Source organism: Scyliorhinus canicula, chromosome 15 (genome assembly GCF_902713615.1).
Source record: "Scyliorhinus canicula chromosome 15, sScyCan1.1, whole genome shotgun sequence".
Classification (NCBI taxonomy): domain Eukaryota; kingdom Metazoa; phylum Chordata; class Chondrichthyes; order Carcharhiniformes; family Scyliorhinidae; genus Scyliorhinus; species Scyliorhinus canicula.
The window spans coordinates 77,258,628-77,277,051 of record NC_052160.1 but is presented as its reverse complement, the minus strand read 5'-3'; the positions used below and the strand labels follow the sequence as shown (position 1 = coordinate 77,277,051).

General features: G+C 51.2%; 1 protein-coding gene across 1 annotated transcript in view; it reads left to right on the top strand.

Annotated features, from left to right (window-relative positions):
* Window positions 1-18,424, top strand: part of LOC119978247 (voltage-dependent L-type calcium channel subunit alpha-1S-like) — a 642,412-nt gene that overhangs the window by 616,160 nt on the left and 7,828 nt on the right. Inside the window, 1 exon segment of the mRNA XM_038819727.1 lies at window positions 16,598-16,698. Within this exon segment, the coding sequence (XP_038675655.1) occupies window positions 16,598-16,698 (101 nt within the window).

The following is an 18,424-nucleotide window of genomic DNA, read 5'->3' as shown; positions in this document are numbered from 1 at the left end:
GGAACGAGCCTTTCCATTCACCTGAAGAAGGAGCCGTGCTCCGAAAGCTCGTGTTTGAAACAAACCTGTTGGACTTTAACCTGGTGTTGTAAGACTTCTTACTGTGCTCACCCCAGTCCAACGCCGGCATCTCCACATCTTAGATAAGGTGGACAGCGAGAGCCTTCTCCCGCGGATGGAGGTGGCTATCACGAGGGGACATAGCCTTAAATTGAGGGGTAATAGATATAGGACAGAGGTCAGAGGTGGGTTTTTTACGCAAAGAGTGGTGAGGCCGTGGAATGCCCTACCTGCAACAGTAGTGAACTCGCCAACATTGAGGGCATTTAAAAGTTTATTTGTTAAGCATATGGATGATAAGGGCATAGTGTAGGTTAGATGGCCTTTAGTTTTTTTCCATGTCGGTGCAACATTGAGGGCCGAAGGGCCTGTACTGCGCTGTATAGGTTCTATGTTCTATGAGCCGCACGTTAGGAGGCTCCCGAAAAAAACGGACTTCGGGGCTTTTTTAAAGGCCCCCAACGGAGCTTAAGAGGCAAATCCCGACGGGGGAAGAGGCCAGGAGTTTCCCCAGAGGTCCCATGGTGCAGACCAGGAGCGGAGCAGGGAGAGAATCGGGAGGAAAACCTTTTGAAAAAAATCGGGACCCGCAGGACAAAATGGCAGCCGGCAAAAGTTTTGAAGAACTGAAGAAGTGGGTCCAGACGACTCTGCTGAGCCTCTTCCAGGATCTGAAAGTGGAGCTGCTGGAGTCCATCAAGGTAACCAACAGGGAACTGATGGAGACCCAGACAGCCCAGGGGGCTGCGATCCGGGAGCTGCAGCAGCAAGCCGCCGAGAGGGAGGACGAGGTCGTGGCCGTAGTGGGGAAGGTGGAGGTGCACGAGGCGCTCCATAAAAGATGGCAGGAGCGGTTCGAGGAGTTGGACAACCGGTCGAGGAGGAAGAATTTACGGATCCTGGGCTTCACGGAGGGGCTGGAGGGGTCAGACCTAGCGGCCTATGTGGTGATGATGCTGAACACTCTGATGGGGGCTGGGTCCTGCCAGTGGCACCTGGAGTTGGAGGAGGCCCACAGAATTCAGGCTAGGAGGCCCAATCCGAACGGGCCGCCACGGGCGGTGTTGGTAAGGTTCCACCGGTTTGTGGATCGTGAGTGTGTGCTCCGGTGGGCCAAGAAGGAGCGGAGCAGCAAATGGGAGAACACGGAGGTGCGGATCTTCCAGGACTGGAGTGCGGAGGTGGCGAGGCGGAGGGCCGGGTTTAACCGGACAAAGGCGGTGCTCCACAGACGGAAGGTGAAGTTTGGAATGCTGCAGCCGGCGCGTCTGTGGGTCACCTACCAGGATCGGCACCACTATTTTGAGGCCCCGGAGGAGGCGTGAGCCTTCGTGCAAGCCGAGAAACTGGACACAAACAGAGGGTACCCCGGATGGGGGATGCTGTGGAATACTGTATTTATTTATACTGTATATGTATCTGCGGGGTTTAGGGTATGATGTGGGGTGGCCGTAGGGTGGGTGGGGTGATGCCGTACGGGTGTTTTCTTTATGGGTTTTCTAGCAGGAGTTGGGTGGACGGGTTTGGACTGAGGGGTAAACGGGGTGTTTGGGGAGCTGGTGGGGGGGACTGACAATGAGAGTGGCCCTGGAGGAGGCGGGGCCCGGCAGGGCGAAAGCGCGGGCTTTCTGCGGGGTCCCATCGCTGGGACAGGGAGGGGGCGGGGATTTCTTTTCCCGCGCAGGAGCGGGGGAGGGTGGACTGGTTGATGGGCACTATGGGGGAGGGGCAGTCCCACGTAGGGAGGAGCCGAAAGTAGGGCGGGAGCCGCCGGGGTCAGCAGAAGATAGCTGGCTCACGGGAGTGTTGTAGAGGAGGGGGCGCGGCTAGGAGGGGTCCTAGCCTGGGGGGGGGGGGGGGGGGGGGGGGGTTACCGGGTTGCTGCTGAAACGGTCAAGAAGGAGCTGGAGGACGCAGGGAGTGCTGGAGGGGGGGGAGGTGCCGCCGTGGGAAACTGGCAGAGCGTGGGACGCTGGCCGGGGGTGGGCAAGGGATGGGGTATGGCTAATCGGCAGGGGAAGGGGGCAGGGAGCCCTCGGATCAGGCTGATAACCTGGAATGTGAGGGGGCTGAATGGGCCGGTCAAAAGGGCCCGAGTAGTTGCGCACCTGAAGGGACTGAAGGCGGATGTGGCCATGCTCCAGGAGACATACCTGAGAGTGGTGGACCAGGTCCGGCTGCGAAAGGGGTGGGTGGGCCAGGTATTCCACTCAGGGCTGGACGAGAAGAGTAAAGGGGTGGCGATCCTGGTGGGGACGAAGGTGTCGTTTGAGGCGTTGAAGGTGGTGGCTGACAGTGGCGGGAGGTACGTGATGGTGAGTGGCAAGCTGCAGGGGGAGCGGGTAGTGTTGGTGAATGTTTATGCCCCAAATTGGGACGATGCAGGGTTCATGCGGCGTATGCTGGGCCGCATTCCGGACCTGGAGGTGGGGGGCCTGATCATGGGGGGAGACTTTAACACTGTGCTGGATCCCCCATTGGATCGATCCAAGTCCCAGATGGGTAGGAGGTCGGCGGCGGCTAAGGTGCTGAGGGGATTTATGGACCAGAGGGGGGGGGGGTGAGAGGCCAAGGGCCAGGGAATACTCGTTTTTCTCCCATGTACATAAGGCCTACTCGAGGATTGACTTTTTTGTCCTGAGCAGCCTGGTGCCGAGGGTGGAGGAAGTGGAATACTCCGCCATTGCGATTTCGGACCATGCCCCGCACTGGATGGACCTCGGGCTGGAGGAAGAGAGGGACCAACGTCCGCTCTGGCGCATGGAGGTGGGGCTGTTGGCAGAGGAGGAGGTGGCCAGGAGGGTCCGGGGGTGTATTGAGAGATACCTCGAGGCCAATGATGATGGGGAGGTTCAGGTGGGGACGGACTGGGAGGCATTGAAGGCGGTGATGAGGGGGGAATTGATCTCCATCCGAGCCCATAGGGAGAGGGGGGAGCAGAGGGAAAGGGAAAGACTGATAGGGGAGATGGTGCAGGTGTATAGGAGATATGCGGAGGCCCCGGAGGAGGGATTGCTGGGGGAGAGGCGTAGCCTACAGGCCAGATTTGACCTACTGACGACCAGAAAGGCGGAAGCCCAGTGGAGGAAAGCACAGGGGGCGGTGTATGAACACGGGGAGAAGGCGAGCAGGATGCTGGCGCACCAGCTCCGGAAGCGAGACGCGGCCAGGGAGATTGGGGGAGTGAGGGATAGCGCTGGGAAGGTGGGACGGAGGGGGATAGAGGTCAATGGGGATCTTCAGGGACTTTTATGGGGAACTGTACCACTCTGAGCCCCCGGTGGAGGAGGGTGGAATGGGGCGCTTCCTGGACAGGTTGTGTTTCCCGAGGGTGGAAGAGGAGCGGGTGGAGGGACTAGGGGCACCGATCGAGATGGAGGAGGTTGTCAAAGGGATAGGGAGGATGCAGTCGGGGAAGGCGCCGGGGCCGGACGGGTTTCCGGCGGAATTTTATAAAAAGTATTTGAACCTGTTGGGCCCCCTGTTGGTTCGGACCTTTAACGAGGCATGGGGGGGAGGCTTTGCCCCCAACTATGTCGCGGGCGCTGATTTCCTTGATCCTGAAGCGGGACAAGAACCCTCTGCAGTGTGGATCATATAGGCCGATTTCGTTGCTGAACGCCGATGCCAAGCTGCTGGCAAAGATCCTGGCCACTAGAATAGAGGATTGTGTGCCGGGGGTCATACATGAGGACCAGACGGGGTTTGTGAAGGGAAGGCAGCTGAACACAAATGTGCGAAGACTCCTCAATGTCATTATGATGCCGGTGGTGGAAGGGAGGCGGAGATAGTGGTGGCGTTGGACGCGGAGAAGGCCTTCGATAGGGTGGAGTGAGAGTACTTGTGGGAGGTGTTGGAGAGGTTTGGGTTTGGGGAGGGGTTTATTCGGTGGGTGAGGCTGCTCTACGAGGCCCCGATGGCAAGTGTAGCCACGAATAGGAGGAGGTCGGAGTACTTTCGGCTGCACCGGGGGACGAGACAGGGGTGCCCCCGTCCTCCTTGCTCTTCGCGTTGGCAATTGAGCCCCTGGCCATGGCATTGAGGGAGTCTGGGAACTGGAGGGGCATGGTGCGGGGTGGGGAGGAGCATCGAGTGTCACTGTATGCGGACGACCTGCTGCTGTATGTGGCGGACCTGGTGGGGGGCATGCCGGAGGTGATGAGGATCCTTGGGGAATTCGGGGGTTTCTCGGGGTATAAGCTGAACCTGGGCAAGAGCGAGGTGTTTGTGGTGCATCCAGGGGATCAAGAGGAGGGGATTGGTAGGCTCCCACTGAAGCAGGCAGGGAAGAGCTTCAGGTACCTATGGGTCCAGGTGGCTGGGAGTTGGGGGGCCCTGCACAAGCTCAACCTCACAAGGCTCGTGGAGCAGATGGAGGAGGAGTTTAAGAGGTGGGATATGTTACCGCTGTCACTGGCGGGGAGGGTGCAGTCCGTTAAGATGACGGTGCTCCCGAGGTTTTTGCTCTTGTTCCAGTGCCTCCCCATCTTTATCCCAAAGGCCTTTTTCAGGAGGGTCAACAGCAGTATCACGGGTTTTGTGTGGGCGCATGGGACTCCAAGGGTTCGAAGAGTGTTCCTGGAACGAGGCAGGGATAGGGGGGGGGCTGGCGTTGCCCAACCTCTGTGGGTACTACTGGGCGGCCAACACAGCGATGGTGCGTAAGTGGGTAATGGACGAGGAGGGTGCAGCATGGAAGAGGATGGAGGCGGCATCTTGTGTGGGCACGAGCCTGGAAGCGCTAGTAACTGCGCCGTTGCCGCTCCCTCCAACGAGGTATACCACGAGCCCGGTGGTGGCGGCTACACTCAAATTTTGGGGGCAATGGAGACGGCACAGGGGAGAAATGGGGGGCTCGATGGAGGCCCCGATACGGGGGAACCATCGGTTCGCCCCAGGGAGCATTGATGGCAGATTTCTGGGCTGGCACAGGGCAGGGGTTAGGAGGTTGAGGGACCTGTTTGTGGAGGGGAGGTTCGCGAGCATGGGGGAGTTAGAGGGGATGTTTGGGCTCCCCCCGGGGAACATGTTTATGTACATCCAGGTGAGGGCATTTGCCAGGCAGCAGGTGAAGGGGTTCCCCTTGCTGCCCCCACGAGGGGTGCGGGATAGGGTGCTCTCGGGGTGTGGGTCGGAGGAGGGAGGATCTCGGACATATACCGGGTAATGCAGGAGTTAGACGAGGCCTCGGTGGAGGAACTGAAGGGGAAGTGGGAAGAGGAGCTGGGGGAGGAGATTGAGGAGGGGACGTGGGCGGATGCCCTGGAGAGAGTGAATTCCTCCTCTTCCTGTGCGAGGCTTAGCCTCATACAGTTCAAGGTGCTGCATAGGGCCCACATGACTGGGACAAGGATGAGTAGGTTTTTCGGGGGCGAGGACAGGTGTGCTAGGTGCTCGGGGAGCCCAGCGAACCACGCCCATATGTTTTGGGCGTGCCCAGCGTTGGGGGAGTTTGGAAGGGGGTAGCAAAGACGGTGTCGAGGGTGGTGGGATCCAGGGTCGAGCCAGGCTGGGGACTCGCAATTTTTGGGGTTGCAGTGGAGCCGGGAGTGCAGGAGGCGATAGTCCTGGCCTTTGCGTCCCTAGTAGCCCGGCGGAGGATCTTGCTCCAATGGAAGGATGCGAGGCCCATGCGAGGATGCGGGGTTCATTAAATTGGAGAGGGTGAAATTTGCCCTGAGGGGATCAGTACAAGGGATTTTCAGGCGGTGGCAGCCCTTTCTGGACTTCCTGGCGGAACGGTAGGGAAACAGGCCGACAGCAGCAGCAACCGGGGGGATGAGGGGGGGGGTAAGGATTGGGGGGAGGGAGAACGGTGCACAAGGGTTTGTGGAGGGTGCTATCTCTCTCCTTTGTTTTTTTTTCTTTTCTCTTTTTCTTTGTTTTTGTTTCTTCCTTTTGTTTGAAGTTGCTCTTGAAGCTGGGGGGAATTGTTTATGGGGTGTTACCGCGGTTGTACGTTAATAGAGTTAAGATGTTTATATTTGTATTTTGTAAAAATTACAATAAAAATTATTTATAATAAAAAAAAACAACTACCCTGTTACTTTAGCTCTTTTCCAGAATTATCTTCACCATCCTTTCCTCTACATCCCTAGAACTATTAGGTGGCCTACAGAAAACTCCCAACAGGGTGACCTCTCCTTTCCTGTTTCTAACCTCAGCCCATACTACCTCGGAAGAAGAGTCCCCATCGAGCATCCTTTCCGCCACCGTAATACTGTCCTTGACTAGCAGCGCCACACCTCCCCCTCTTTTGCCCCCTTCTCTGAGCTTACTAAAACACCTAAACCCCGGAACCTGCAACAACCATTCCTGTCCCTGCTCTATCCATGTCTCTGAAATGGCCACAACATCGAAGTCCCAGGTACCAACCCATGCTGCCAGTTCCCCTACCTTATTTCGTATACTCCTGGCATTGAAGTAGACACACTTCAAACCACCTACCTGAACACTGGCACCCTCCTGCAAAGTCAAATCTGTGCTCCTGACCTCTATACTCTCAATCTCCCGTACCCCAAAAATACAATCCAGGTTCCCATAACTTGGCTGTAAGCTTCTGCTCAGCGATTCTGCGTTGTCGCACGTCCTGAAGGCCGCCTTGGAGAACGCTTACCCGGAGATCAGAGGCTCAATGCCCTTGACTGCTGAAGTGGCCCTTGCCACTCCAGCTGCTGAACCCAGCGTCAACAGGGCGCCGCGGGGTCCGCGCATGTACAGTGAAGCATATAATGTCGAGCATTCATTTTGCACAAGAGATCTCTACCACATAGATTGACAGGGGCCTCTTTAGATAATAGGAATGTCTGTTCCTCACAATGGCCGTTAACCTCCACGGGTAGCGGGGTTGAAAGTGGTAGACGGGGTGGTGTGCCTGACACTCTGGTAACTGTTCGGTAGTTGTTTGAGCAATCCTTTCCCATTGAATGTTCATTGCGTAGCATGGAAAAGTGGCTCCGGTATCTACCAAAAAGGGAATTCCTCACTATTCACCTTAATCATTAATGTCAGCTCATTAATGACCATTACAGACCAATAGACACCAGGGGAATTTCTCTTTGTCAATCCTGGTAACCCTCTCTGCGCCAGGGATCCTGGATCGAATAATTGGCCTACGGGCAGCCCGGTATGCGTCCATTATGCTGATTCCAATTCTGCTGGTAATGGGGTTTTAGTTGTGGACAGTCCTTCGCCCAATGGCCTAGTTGTCTGCAATTGTAACAACCCCTGTGGCTTGTTTGTGGGCTTTCCCTGGCCTAGTTGACCACAGGTGCAGCAGCCCTCATGCTCTGTCTGCGTCCCATGTGATTCCTTGTAACCTCTGAATCCTCTCCTAGACCCCATTTGGATGAGACCAAACCTCTTTGTGGTGTGGGTATTGGGGAAACTGGGCGTATTCTCCCGCTTCCTTTTCCAAAAGTCCAGTAGTTCGTTCAAACAGGACTGTATTCCTATTCTTAGACTCCCTACTCCTTTCTTCTAAGTCTCGGAGCATGGAAACTACTTTAGTTAGAGATTCTTGCCTCCAGCACAGGCAGATTAATTTAAGGGCAGATCCTAAATCAGGTCTCAGACGATGGCACTAATAGTGGGCACTTCTGATGCGGGTTTAGTGAGCCCAGAATTCCATCGGCTCTATCCTTTAGGCATAATCTTGGACGTTTTTGTCCTTTCTCTGTGTGGCCTCCATTATCTTGGACCAATTTGTCTTTTTGGGGAAGGTTTCATGGAGTGCCTTGTAGCAATCTGTTCAAAAGTTATCAGATGGCCTTGTGGTTGGTCCTGGTTGGGCTTTCTCGATGGGTTTTAAAACCTTGGGATTTAATTTCAAAATCTTTGAAACGGCCTTTTAGCCAAGCCTTAATTTCTCCATCTAAAATGCTGGGATCATGGCAGAGAAAAATGGTTTTAAGTTGGTCTAGTGCTTTTTCTAATTCAGTCTCAGGATTTCCCATTTCCTCAACCAAAAGCCTTCACTCTGCATTTGTCCATGGTCTATGTGCGGGCATTGGTTGGCCATCTGGGCCACCGGAAAAATATCGTAAGGGCATTTGCAGTCCATACTGTGTACCCAACCTCGTGGTGCTGGATGGTAATGGTTTCTGCTCCATTTGGCGCGCTTGTTAGTAAGCTAACATTGTCTGACGGGGGAGGGGGTGGCGGCGGTAACACTAGGAGGCTTTCCTCAACCATGGGGAGTGGGGGCAGTGGCGGCGGGGCGGCATTTATGGTGGTGGGACTTCTGACCACATTCTCTGCATTTCTTGCTCTTCGATAAGCGACCATTGCAGTGCTGTGGCTCGGTGCTGAGCCATCTGTCCTGCAAATGTGAGTCCCTTTTTGTACTCATTTGGGTTACCTTAAGCAGTCTTTTCCCTGCGTCTTTCTGCTTCCCACTTCCAATCCCCAAACGCTGACCAATTTACCTTTTTGTTTCCTTTGCGCCCTGGGTCTCTACCCATCAGGCATTCTTCTGGACAGGAAATTCTTTCTAAGTTAAATGACCCGCCGGGTGGGAGTGGCCTATTTCCCCCTTTGGTCCATTTTACCCAATCTTTTAAATGGCCTACAGATGACTGACCACAATTCTGGAGCAAAAAATAGGCTGGTGTGCCCTTTGGTGGTGCTTTACTTGCTCCGGTTCCCATTCTTTCAACCTGGGGTGATAGGTAGTTTAAACTCTAGTATCACTATCCCTTCATCCAGGCTGTTTCAGTTTACAGTAGTTACAACAGTTCTTAGACATACATACATAATACTTATGCTTATGCTTTAACTAAATATGCAATCAATATCTCGATATACGTTGTTCGCCACTATAGATCGAGTCCTTACTTATACAATTCTAACTTATCTAAACTTTTGGCCGAATCCTTCTTGGGTGCCCCCGACAACCGTCAGTGCAAATACTGCCAGCTTTTTTTTTTAATTGAGAGTACCCAATTACATATATTTTTTTCCAATAAAGGGGCAATTTTAGTGTGACCAATCCACCTAACCTGCACATCTTTGGGTTGTGGGGGTGAAATCCACGCAGACATAGGGAGAATGTGCAAACTCCACACGGAGAGTGACCCAGAACCTGGGTCCTCAGCGCCGCAGTCCCAGTGCTATCCACTGCGCCACATGCCGCCCAAATACTGCCAACTTTTTGACTGTGTTCCCAACACGTGTTGCAGTATGCAAGGTTGTCTGCGACCAACCGGGTGGAACCATGAGTGAACCATGGTGGCGGGAACTCGGCCAGTTGTCGGCGGAGAATCGCCACGGGAGCCTCTTTCAATGGCCCCCGACTGGCACCACGACAACTGCGCGGCGATTCTCTGGTCCCCGGTAGCGGATCTGACACCCCATTTTCAGCCACCGCACTGAGCGCGATTGCGGTGCGGAGGCTCAGAGAATCTCGGCCATGGACTTTCAGAAAGTATTCGATACAGCCACACAACAGACTTGTGAGAAAAGTTATAGTTCATGGAATAAAAGGAACAGCAGCAATGTGGATACATAATTGGGTTAAATCGGCTGAAAAATAGGAGGCAGAGAGTAATGGTCAATGGATATTTTTCAGGCTGGAAGATTGTTCATATTGGTGTCCCCAAGGGTCGGTATTGGGACCCTTGCTTTCTTGATATAATAATATTATCTTTATTAATGTCACAAGTAGGCTTACATTAACATTGCAATGATGTTACTGTGAAAATCCCCTCGTCGCCTGTTTCGGTAACTGAGGGAGAATTCAGAATGTCCAATTCACCTAACAATCACATCTTTCGGGACTTGTGGAAGGAACCTGGAGCACGCAGAGGAAACTGGGTGTATATGGGTATATAGGAAGGTAACAGGATGGCACGGTGGCACAGTGGTTCACTCTGCTGCCTCACAGTGCCAGTGATCCAGGTTCGATTCCAACTTTGGGTGACTATGTGGAGTTTTCACGTTCTCCCGGTATCTGCATAGGTCTCCTCCAGGTGGTCCAGTTTCATCCTACATGTGCAGTTTAGGTGGATTGGCCATGCTAAATTGCCCTAAGTGCCCAAAGATTAGATGGGACCTTGGTGGGGTGTATCTTCGGAGGGTCAATATCTATAAGACAGAATATCTAATAGATACACAGACATCTGAATAGAGACAATGTTCTGGGTTACAGGGAAAAGGCAGGAGAATGGCACTAAGATATGATGCTTGTTTGGAGAGCCGATGCAAACACGGTGGGCCGAATGGCCTTCTCCTGCACTGTAATAATTCTGTGATTCTGTGATTTTTAAATGATTGAGGGTTCCCACCACTCCTACCCTTTTTAGGCAGTGAGTTCCAGACCCCACAATCCTCTGGGTGAAAATGTTTTTCTTCATCTCCCGTCTGTTTCTAGCCCTAATCACTTTAAATCTTCCCCTTAGTCACCAACCACTCTGCGAAAGCAAATAGACCTGCCCCACCCACTTTATCCAGGCCCCTCACAATTCTGTACACCTCAATCAAATCTCCCCTCAGGTGCCTCTGCTCCAAGGAAAACAATCCCAGCCTATCCAACCTTTCCTCATAGCTGGAACTTTCCAGTCCTGGCAACATCCTTGTCAATCTCCTCTGTCCCCTCCCTAACGCAATTAAATCCTTTCTGTAATGAGGTGACCAGAACTGCACACAATACTCAAGTTTTGGCCTAACTAGTGTTTTGTACAATTACAGCATAACCTCCCTGCTCTTATATTCTATACCTCAGCTAATAAATGAAAGGATTCTTTAACCACCTTATCAACCTACCTCCACTCTAAGATCCCTCACTTCCTTTTCACCTGTTCTGATACCCTGGGCGAGTGTGCAGTCAGTTCCAGCCCTACTGACCCCGGAGTCCCAACATAAGTGAATTAACCAATAATTTGTGCATTTTCTGGAGATCTTTAACTCTTGACTGCTCCAATGAGTTCCAGGCCCAGATTTATAATTAAAACATTAACAAACTGTTTATGTAAAAGGTGAACATACAATGGAAATAATGGTCTACTCATCTAACTATTCCCAAAACCTATGTCCCACTCTCCACCCAGGCACACACAAGACAGACATATGGTGAAGGTGGTAGGAAAGGTTCAAAATAACTGGGATTAAGAGGTACGAGAGATTTGAGGATCTTTGCTGCTGAGGTTGTGGATTTTGTGGTCCGCGATCTTCCAAGGATGCAAAGTGTACTCCTCGTTTGGCTGGCCTTAATGGTTGTCTTCAATTAGAACATGGAGATGGTAGAATTCCCTCCAGAGAGTCATTTGCATTTGTCAGACCTCTGCCAGTCTAACCCTCAGACCCACTGAGGTAATATTGGAATACTTCACTTGAGGATTCACTTGCTTTTCAATAACCCCTTCTTCCTGCGAGGTGCTGGACTAGATCCTTCCACAGGTTGAATAGACTGCAGAGACAACAGGCTGGATTCTCCCAAAATGGGACTATGTCCTGACGCCGGCGTGAAAACTCTGGGGTTTCACTCCAGAGATTCCTGGAAAAAAGTACAGCTAATTCAACTTGTAGATGCTCCCCCGACAAACCTATCTCTGGTGTCTCACAGGCACTATGCCCGCTCGGATTTGCCTGAAGGTCTGTTCTCCTATAATTGAAACAGCAGCTCCTGTGTCCACTTACGATTCCAGGGGGTGACAATTGACCCCGAGTTTAATCTTGATTGGGGCAACTTTGGAGGTGGTGATGCAGTTCAGCTTTTTCAGACTTATGGATTTGCAAAGCCCATCTGAGGTGGCTTCTGTTTCCGGCCTGGGCCATGCACCTACTGACGATTCTGACAGCCTTGCCTTGTGTGTATCCTTTGGACGCAGGTACAGTAATCTTGCGATTGTTCACCAAAGCCCTCTGGGGGAAGCTTTCTTAACATTTCTGGGATTTGCAACTGTCGAACCACATCCTTGTGTGCCGTGAGTGGGTGGGGCACAGAGGTTCTTTCAAAATGGAGCCTGGTTTATCCATAAGGGATAAGCCCAGAAGGGATTGTTCAATGTTGGCCCCTTTCTCAGCATTTTCCAGAGAAACGGGTCTTTGACTGTCCAGGGTGGAATCTGCAAGCAGTTTTCTATGTGCTGCGACATTTATCACGCATACCAGTCGGCCCCATAGCATTTCAGCCAGGGATGACGCATACTCACGATGTTCCACCAGTATCCTGAGGCTTGTCAGGAATTCTGTTACAGGTTCTTCAGAGATTTGTCTGGCTGTATTAAGCCTGTAGCTTTTGAGAATTACCGATGGTCTCGGGTCGTAGTGGTTTGCCACTGATTCGAACAGTTCATTAAGTATTTAAGTCTGCGACTGCTGGGTTAGTCAAACTTTGAATGATGTCAAAGGTCGGGGTTCCAGAGGTGGTTAGAAGGATTACCTTTCGGTAGTCGTTACCTTCTATGCTATTTACATTAAAGAAATAGCGCATTTATTTGCTGTAAGGAGCCAATCCGCAGACAGCTTAACACGAATGTGCGGAGATTGTTAAATGTTATTATGATGCCGGAGGGGGAGGCGGAGATAGTGGTGGCGCTGGATGCAGAGAAGGCGTTTGATAGAGTTGAGTGGGGGTACCTGTGGGAGGTGCTGGAGCGGTTCGAATTCGGGGAGGGGTTCATCAAATTGGTGAGGTTGCTCTAAGAGGCCCAGATGGCGAGTGTAGTTACCAATGGAAGGAGATCAGAGTACTTCAGGCTCTACCGTGGGACCAGGCAGGGGTGCCCCCTGTTCCCCTTGCTTTTTGCACTGGCGATTGAACCCCTGGCTTTGGCGCTGAGGGAGTCTGGGAGGTGGAGGGGCCTGGTGCGGGGTGGGGAGGAACATAGGGTATCGCTGTATGCGGACGACCTGCTGTTGTATGTGGCGGACCCAGAGAGGGGGATGCCGGGGGTGATGGAGCTGTTGGCTGAGTTTGGGAGCTTCTCGGGCTATAAGTTGAATCTGGCCAAGAGCGAGGTATTTGTAGTGCACCCAGGTGATCATGAGGAGGGAATTGGGAAGCTCCCGTTTAAGAGGGCAGTGAAGAGTTTCAGATACCTGGGGGTGCAGGTGGCCAGGAGTTGGGGGACTCTCCATAAGCTTAATTTTACCAGGCTTGTGGAGCAGATGGAGGAGGAATTCAAAAGGTGGGACATGGCGCCGCTATCGCTGGCGGGTAGAGTGCAGTCCGTCAAAATGACGGTTCTCCCGAGGTTCTTGTTCTTTTTTCAGTGTTTGCCCATCTTTATCCCTAGGACCTTTTTTAGGAGGGTGACTAGCAGCATCATGAGCTTTGTTTGGGCGCATGGGACCCCGAGGGTGAAGAGTGTCTTCTTGGAGCGGGGTAGAGATGGTGGGGGGCTGGCGTTACCCAATCTCTCGGGGTATTATTGGCCGGTCAATGTGTCGATGGTGCACAAGTGGGTGATGGAGGGGGAAGAGGCAGCATGGAAACGGTTGGAGATGGCGTCCTGTGGAGGCACAAGACTGGGGGCCCTGGTAACGGCGCCGTGGCCGCTCCCTCCTACGAGGTATACCACGAGTCCGGTGGTGGCGGCTACCCTCAAGATTTGGGGGCAGTGGAGGCGACATAGGGGGGAAGTGGGGGGCTCAATGGAGGCTCCGTTAAGGGGGAACCATCGGTTCGTCCCGGGGAACATTGATGGGGGGTTCCAGGGTTGGCACAGAGCGGGCATCAGACAGCTGAGGGACCTGTTCATTGATGGGAAGTTTGCGAGCCTGGGGGAGTTGGAGGAGAAATTTGGGCTCCCCTCGGGGAACATGTTCAAGTATATGCAGGTAAAGGCGTTTGCTAGGCGGCAGATGGAGGGATTCCCTTTGCTTCCCGCGAGGGGGGTGAGTGACAGGGTGCTTTCGGGGGTCGGGGATGGGAAGATATCTGATATCTACAAGGTAATGCAGGAGGTGGAGGAGGCATCAGTAGAGGAGCTAAAGGCTAAGTGGGAGGGGGAACTGGGGGAACAGATCGAAGATGGGACATGGGCTGATGCCCTGGAGAGGGTTAACTCTTCCTCCTCATGTGTGCAGCTTAGCCTCATCCAATTCAAGGTGCTGCACCGGGCCCACATGTTCAGGTCTAGGATGAGTAGGTTCTTTGTGGGCGAAGACAGGTGTGTCAGGTGTTCGGGGAGTCCAGCGAACCATGCCCATATGTTCTGGGCATGCCCGGCACTGGATGAGTCCTGGAAGGGGGTGGCAAGGACGGTGTCGAGGGTGGTAGGATCCAGGGTCAAGCCAGGCTGGGGACTCGCGATTTTTGGGGTTGGGGTGGAGCCGGGAGTGCAGGAGGCGAAAGAGGCCGATGTTCTGGCCTTTGCGTCCCTAGTAACCCGGCGGAGGATCTTGCTACAGTGGAAGGATGCGAGACCCCCAAGCGTGGAGACCTGGATCAATGACATGGCGGGATTTATTAAGCTGGAGAAGGTCAAATTTGCCCTGAGAGGATCGGTACAAGGGTTCTTTAGGCGGTGGCAACCTTGCCTCGACTTTCTGGCTCAGCAATAGGGTACTGATAGGGTCAGCAGCAGCAGCAACCCGGGGGGAGGGGAGGGAAAGGGGGGGGGGGGGGGGCGTTGACTATGTTTATTTAATTTTAATTTATTTTTAAGTTCTCTTGTATACTGGGTTTGGGGGGGGGGGTGGTGAGATACATGCGTTGCTACGGTCTTGGGGGTGTTACAGTTATTATGGTGTTTTATTGTTGCTTTTCATTGTTTGTTGTTATATTTTCTGTAAAAAATTTCAATAAAAATTATTTTTTTAAAAAGGAGCCAATCCGCCACGCATTCATCAGACGGCTCAAGTTTCCCAAATAGTGGCATTCCTGGGTTCTCTTCATACGTTTCCTTTCCGGAGTTGTGTTTTTTTAAGCAGGACTGTCTGGAATCCCGTTCATTACTAACAGTATTTTTAACATCACAGCAGAAAATAGCATACAGTTACCCCTTCAACAATACTACTCAATGCAGCAAATACCTTTAACTGCTGAATGTATTCCCACTCAAACAACAACAAAAACAATCTCAGCTCTAAAACAGCACACAAGAATACCTGCTTTATAGAGATGTCCTTTGTGAAAGAGAGATCTTTTAAAACTACCTTGAAGAAAAGACCTGACTCCTGTCTAGCTACAGACATATCTTTTAACTGAACTGAGATACTTGACTTCTGCTCACATCTTCAACTAACTTTCAACCAAATCCTGATTTTCTACAAAAAGCCTTGGCTCCTCTCATTAACTACATCACCTTACCAAGCTGAAATCTAATTAACTCCACAGGGAACTCCCTTAATCCAAACAAAACTCTACTTGCCCGAGCTTTTTGCAATGCCTTAATTGCACTATTGACCCACAAATCCTTTCAAACCAGAATTCTTTAAAAACACTACTGCAGCAGTCATACGGACACTAACCCAGGCGTTTAACCCTAACTGTGCCAAATACATATAATGTAATATATCTGAAACTCCTACATTCATTGCATTGCACAATTTTTTTTTAACCTATGTTGTTGGTACAAAAGTGATCCATGACATCTCATGATCACCCTCCCCCTTAAAAATTTCCAAACCAGCAACCACAATCACCGAGAAGGCCAAATACAGGGGAACACAACGATCTGGAAATATACCTTCAAGCCACTCATCATCCTGATTTGGAAATATATCACCATCACTTTACTGTCACTGAGTCTAACTAGGGAGTGGAAACAAATGCTGGCCCAGCCTGCGATGCCCACATCCCATGAACAAATGTGCTCTATTGTGTTCTCTGGGCAGAATTCTTGCCTCTGGTTTCTGGGTTCAAATTCCACACAAGGATCCCAAGCACAGAATCCAGGCTAGCAGGCTGGTTCTTCACTGTAGTTATGAGGTGGCAGCTTAACTGAGAACCCTGTTACCCTGCAATTTAACAAAAGATTGTTCAATCAAGTGGACAGAAAATATCTCATTGTGCTTTTGAAAGAAGCAGGAGAGTTCTGGTCAATATTTAACCATGAACTAATAACTCCAGAACTGATGATCACATGATCATTATTAAATTGCTGCTGGTGGTGGCTTGTTGTGCTTACGTTGCCATATTTCCTGTGTGTCACAGTATCTGGACTTTAAAGTCAAATGAGTATTTTCAAAGAGCTTTGGGGTGTCATGTATAGTGCAACCAAAGAATAGTCTTTTTCTTTGGTTATTGCTGGCAAGTGCAGCCCAACCATTCCTTAAACTGAGTGGCTTGTTGGGAATTTGAACAGAGAGACTAAGAATCCACCACATTGCTGTGGATCTGGAGTGACATTGAAGTCAGAGGAGGTAAGAATGAGTCATATTTATTCACTGGTGATAGCAATTAAATCCCACCAGCTGTCATCGTGGGATTCAAACCCGTGTTCACAGAACATTAAGCCTGGACCTCTGGATGACTAGTTTAGTGACATTATCACTTGGCCTCCATCTTGTCTTTTCTTTTCACCCTCTTGTTTGGTGGCATAGCAGAGTTGTGTGTGGATTTATAGCCAATAAGCTGTTGTTTCTCCTCCAGAATGGTGTCCAGTCTGTCCAATGAAGAAAGCTTTCTCAGAATCAACACGCACAAAGACATTCGAGAGAACGGCATCAACATTGCAACAATGCAGCAAAGAGGTAATGGGACACTGGTGCAGCTTTCTGTACACGTGAAGGGCCAAGGCGATGATCGGAATTTGAGGAAAAATATCAGGGAATAGTATCAGCATAACGGCATACCGGTCTGTATGCCACACAGAGTACAGTGTATATATCACACACAGGATACAGTCTATATAACACAGTGCATATCACATAGGGGCACAGTGTATATCAAACACAGCATACAGTGTATTTATCACGCACGTTATTTTTTTATTCGTTCATGGGATGTGGGCACCGCTGGCTGGGCCAGCAATTATTGCCGATCCCTGAGGGAATTGTTGTGGGAAATGTAGGCCAGACCAGGTAAGGACGGCAGATTTCCTTCCCTAACAGACATTAGTGAACCAGATGGGTTTTTATCACAATCGACTATGGTTTCATGGTCTTCATTAGACTGTTAATTCCAGATTTTTAAAAAATTAAACTCAAATTTCACCATCTGCCGGGATGGGATTCAAACCCGGATCCTCAGAGTAAAATCCTGGCTCTCTCGATTTACTGGTCCAATGACAACACTACTGTGCCACTGGCTCTACAGCACTGTACAGGGTACAATATCACACACAGGGCACAGTGTCTACATTACACACAGGGCACAGTGTCTATATCACACACAGGGCACAGTGTCTACATTACACACAGGGCACAGTGTCTATATCACACACAGGGCACAGTGTCTACATTACACACAGGGCACAGTGTCTACATTACACACAGGGCACAGTGTCTATATCACACACAGGGCACAGTGTCTATATCACACACAGGGCACAGTGTCTATATCACACACAGGGCACAGTGTCTATATCACACACAGGGCACAGTGTCTACATTACACACAGGGCACAGTGTCTATATCACACACAGGGCACAGTGTCTACATTACACACAGGGCACAGTGTCTATATCACACACAGGGCACAGTGTCTACATTACACACAGGGCACAGTGTCTACATTACACACAGGGCACAGTGTCTATATCACACACAGGGCACAGTGTCTACATTACACACAGGGCACAGTGTCTATATCACACACAGGGCACAGTGTCTATATCACACACAGGGCACAGTTTCTATATCACACACAGGGCACAGTGTCTACATTACACACAGGGCACAGTGTCTATAATCACACACAGGGCACAGTGTCTACATTACACACAGGGCACAGTGTCTACATTACACACAGGGCACAGTGTCTACATTACACACAGGGCACAGTGTCTACATTACACACAGGGCAGAGTGTCTATATCACACACAGGGCACAGTGTCTACATTACACACAGGGCACAGTGTCTATATCACACACAGGGCACAGTGTCTACATTACACACAGGGCAGAGTGTCTATATCACACACAGGGCACAGTGTCTACATTACACACAGGGCACAGTGTCTATATCACACACAGGGCACAGTGTCTACATTACACACAGGGCACAGTGTCTACATTACACACAGGGCAGAGTGTCTATATCACACACAGGGCACAGTGTCTACATTACACACAGGGCACAGTGTCTATATCACACACAGGGCACAGTGTCTACATTACACACAGGGCACAGTGTCTACATTACACACAGGGCACAGTGTCTATATCACACACAGGGCACAGTGTCTATATCACACACAGGGCACAGTGTCTATATCACACACAGGGCACAGTGTCTATATCACACACAGGGCACA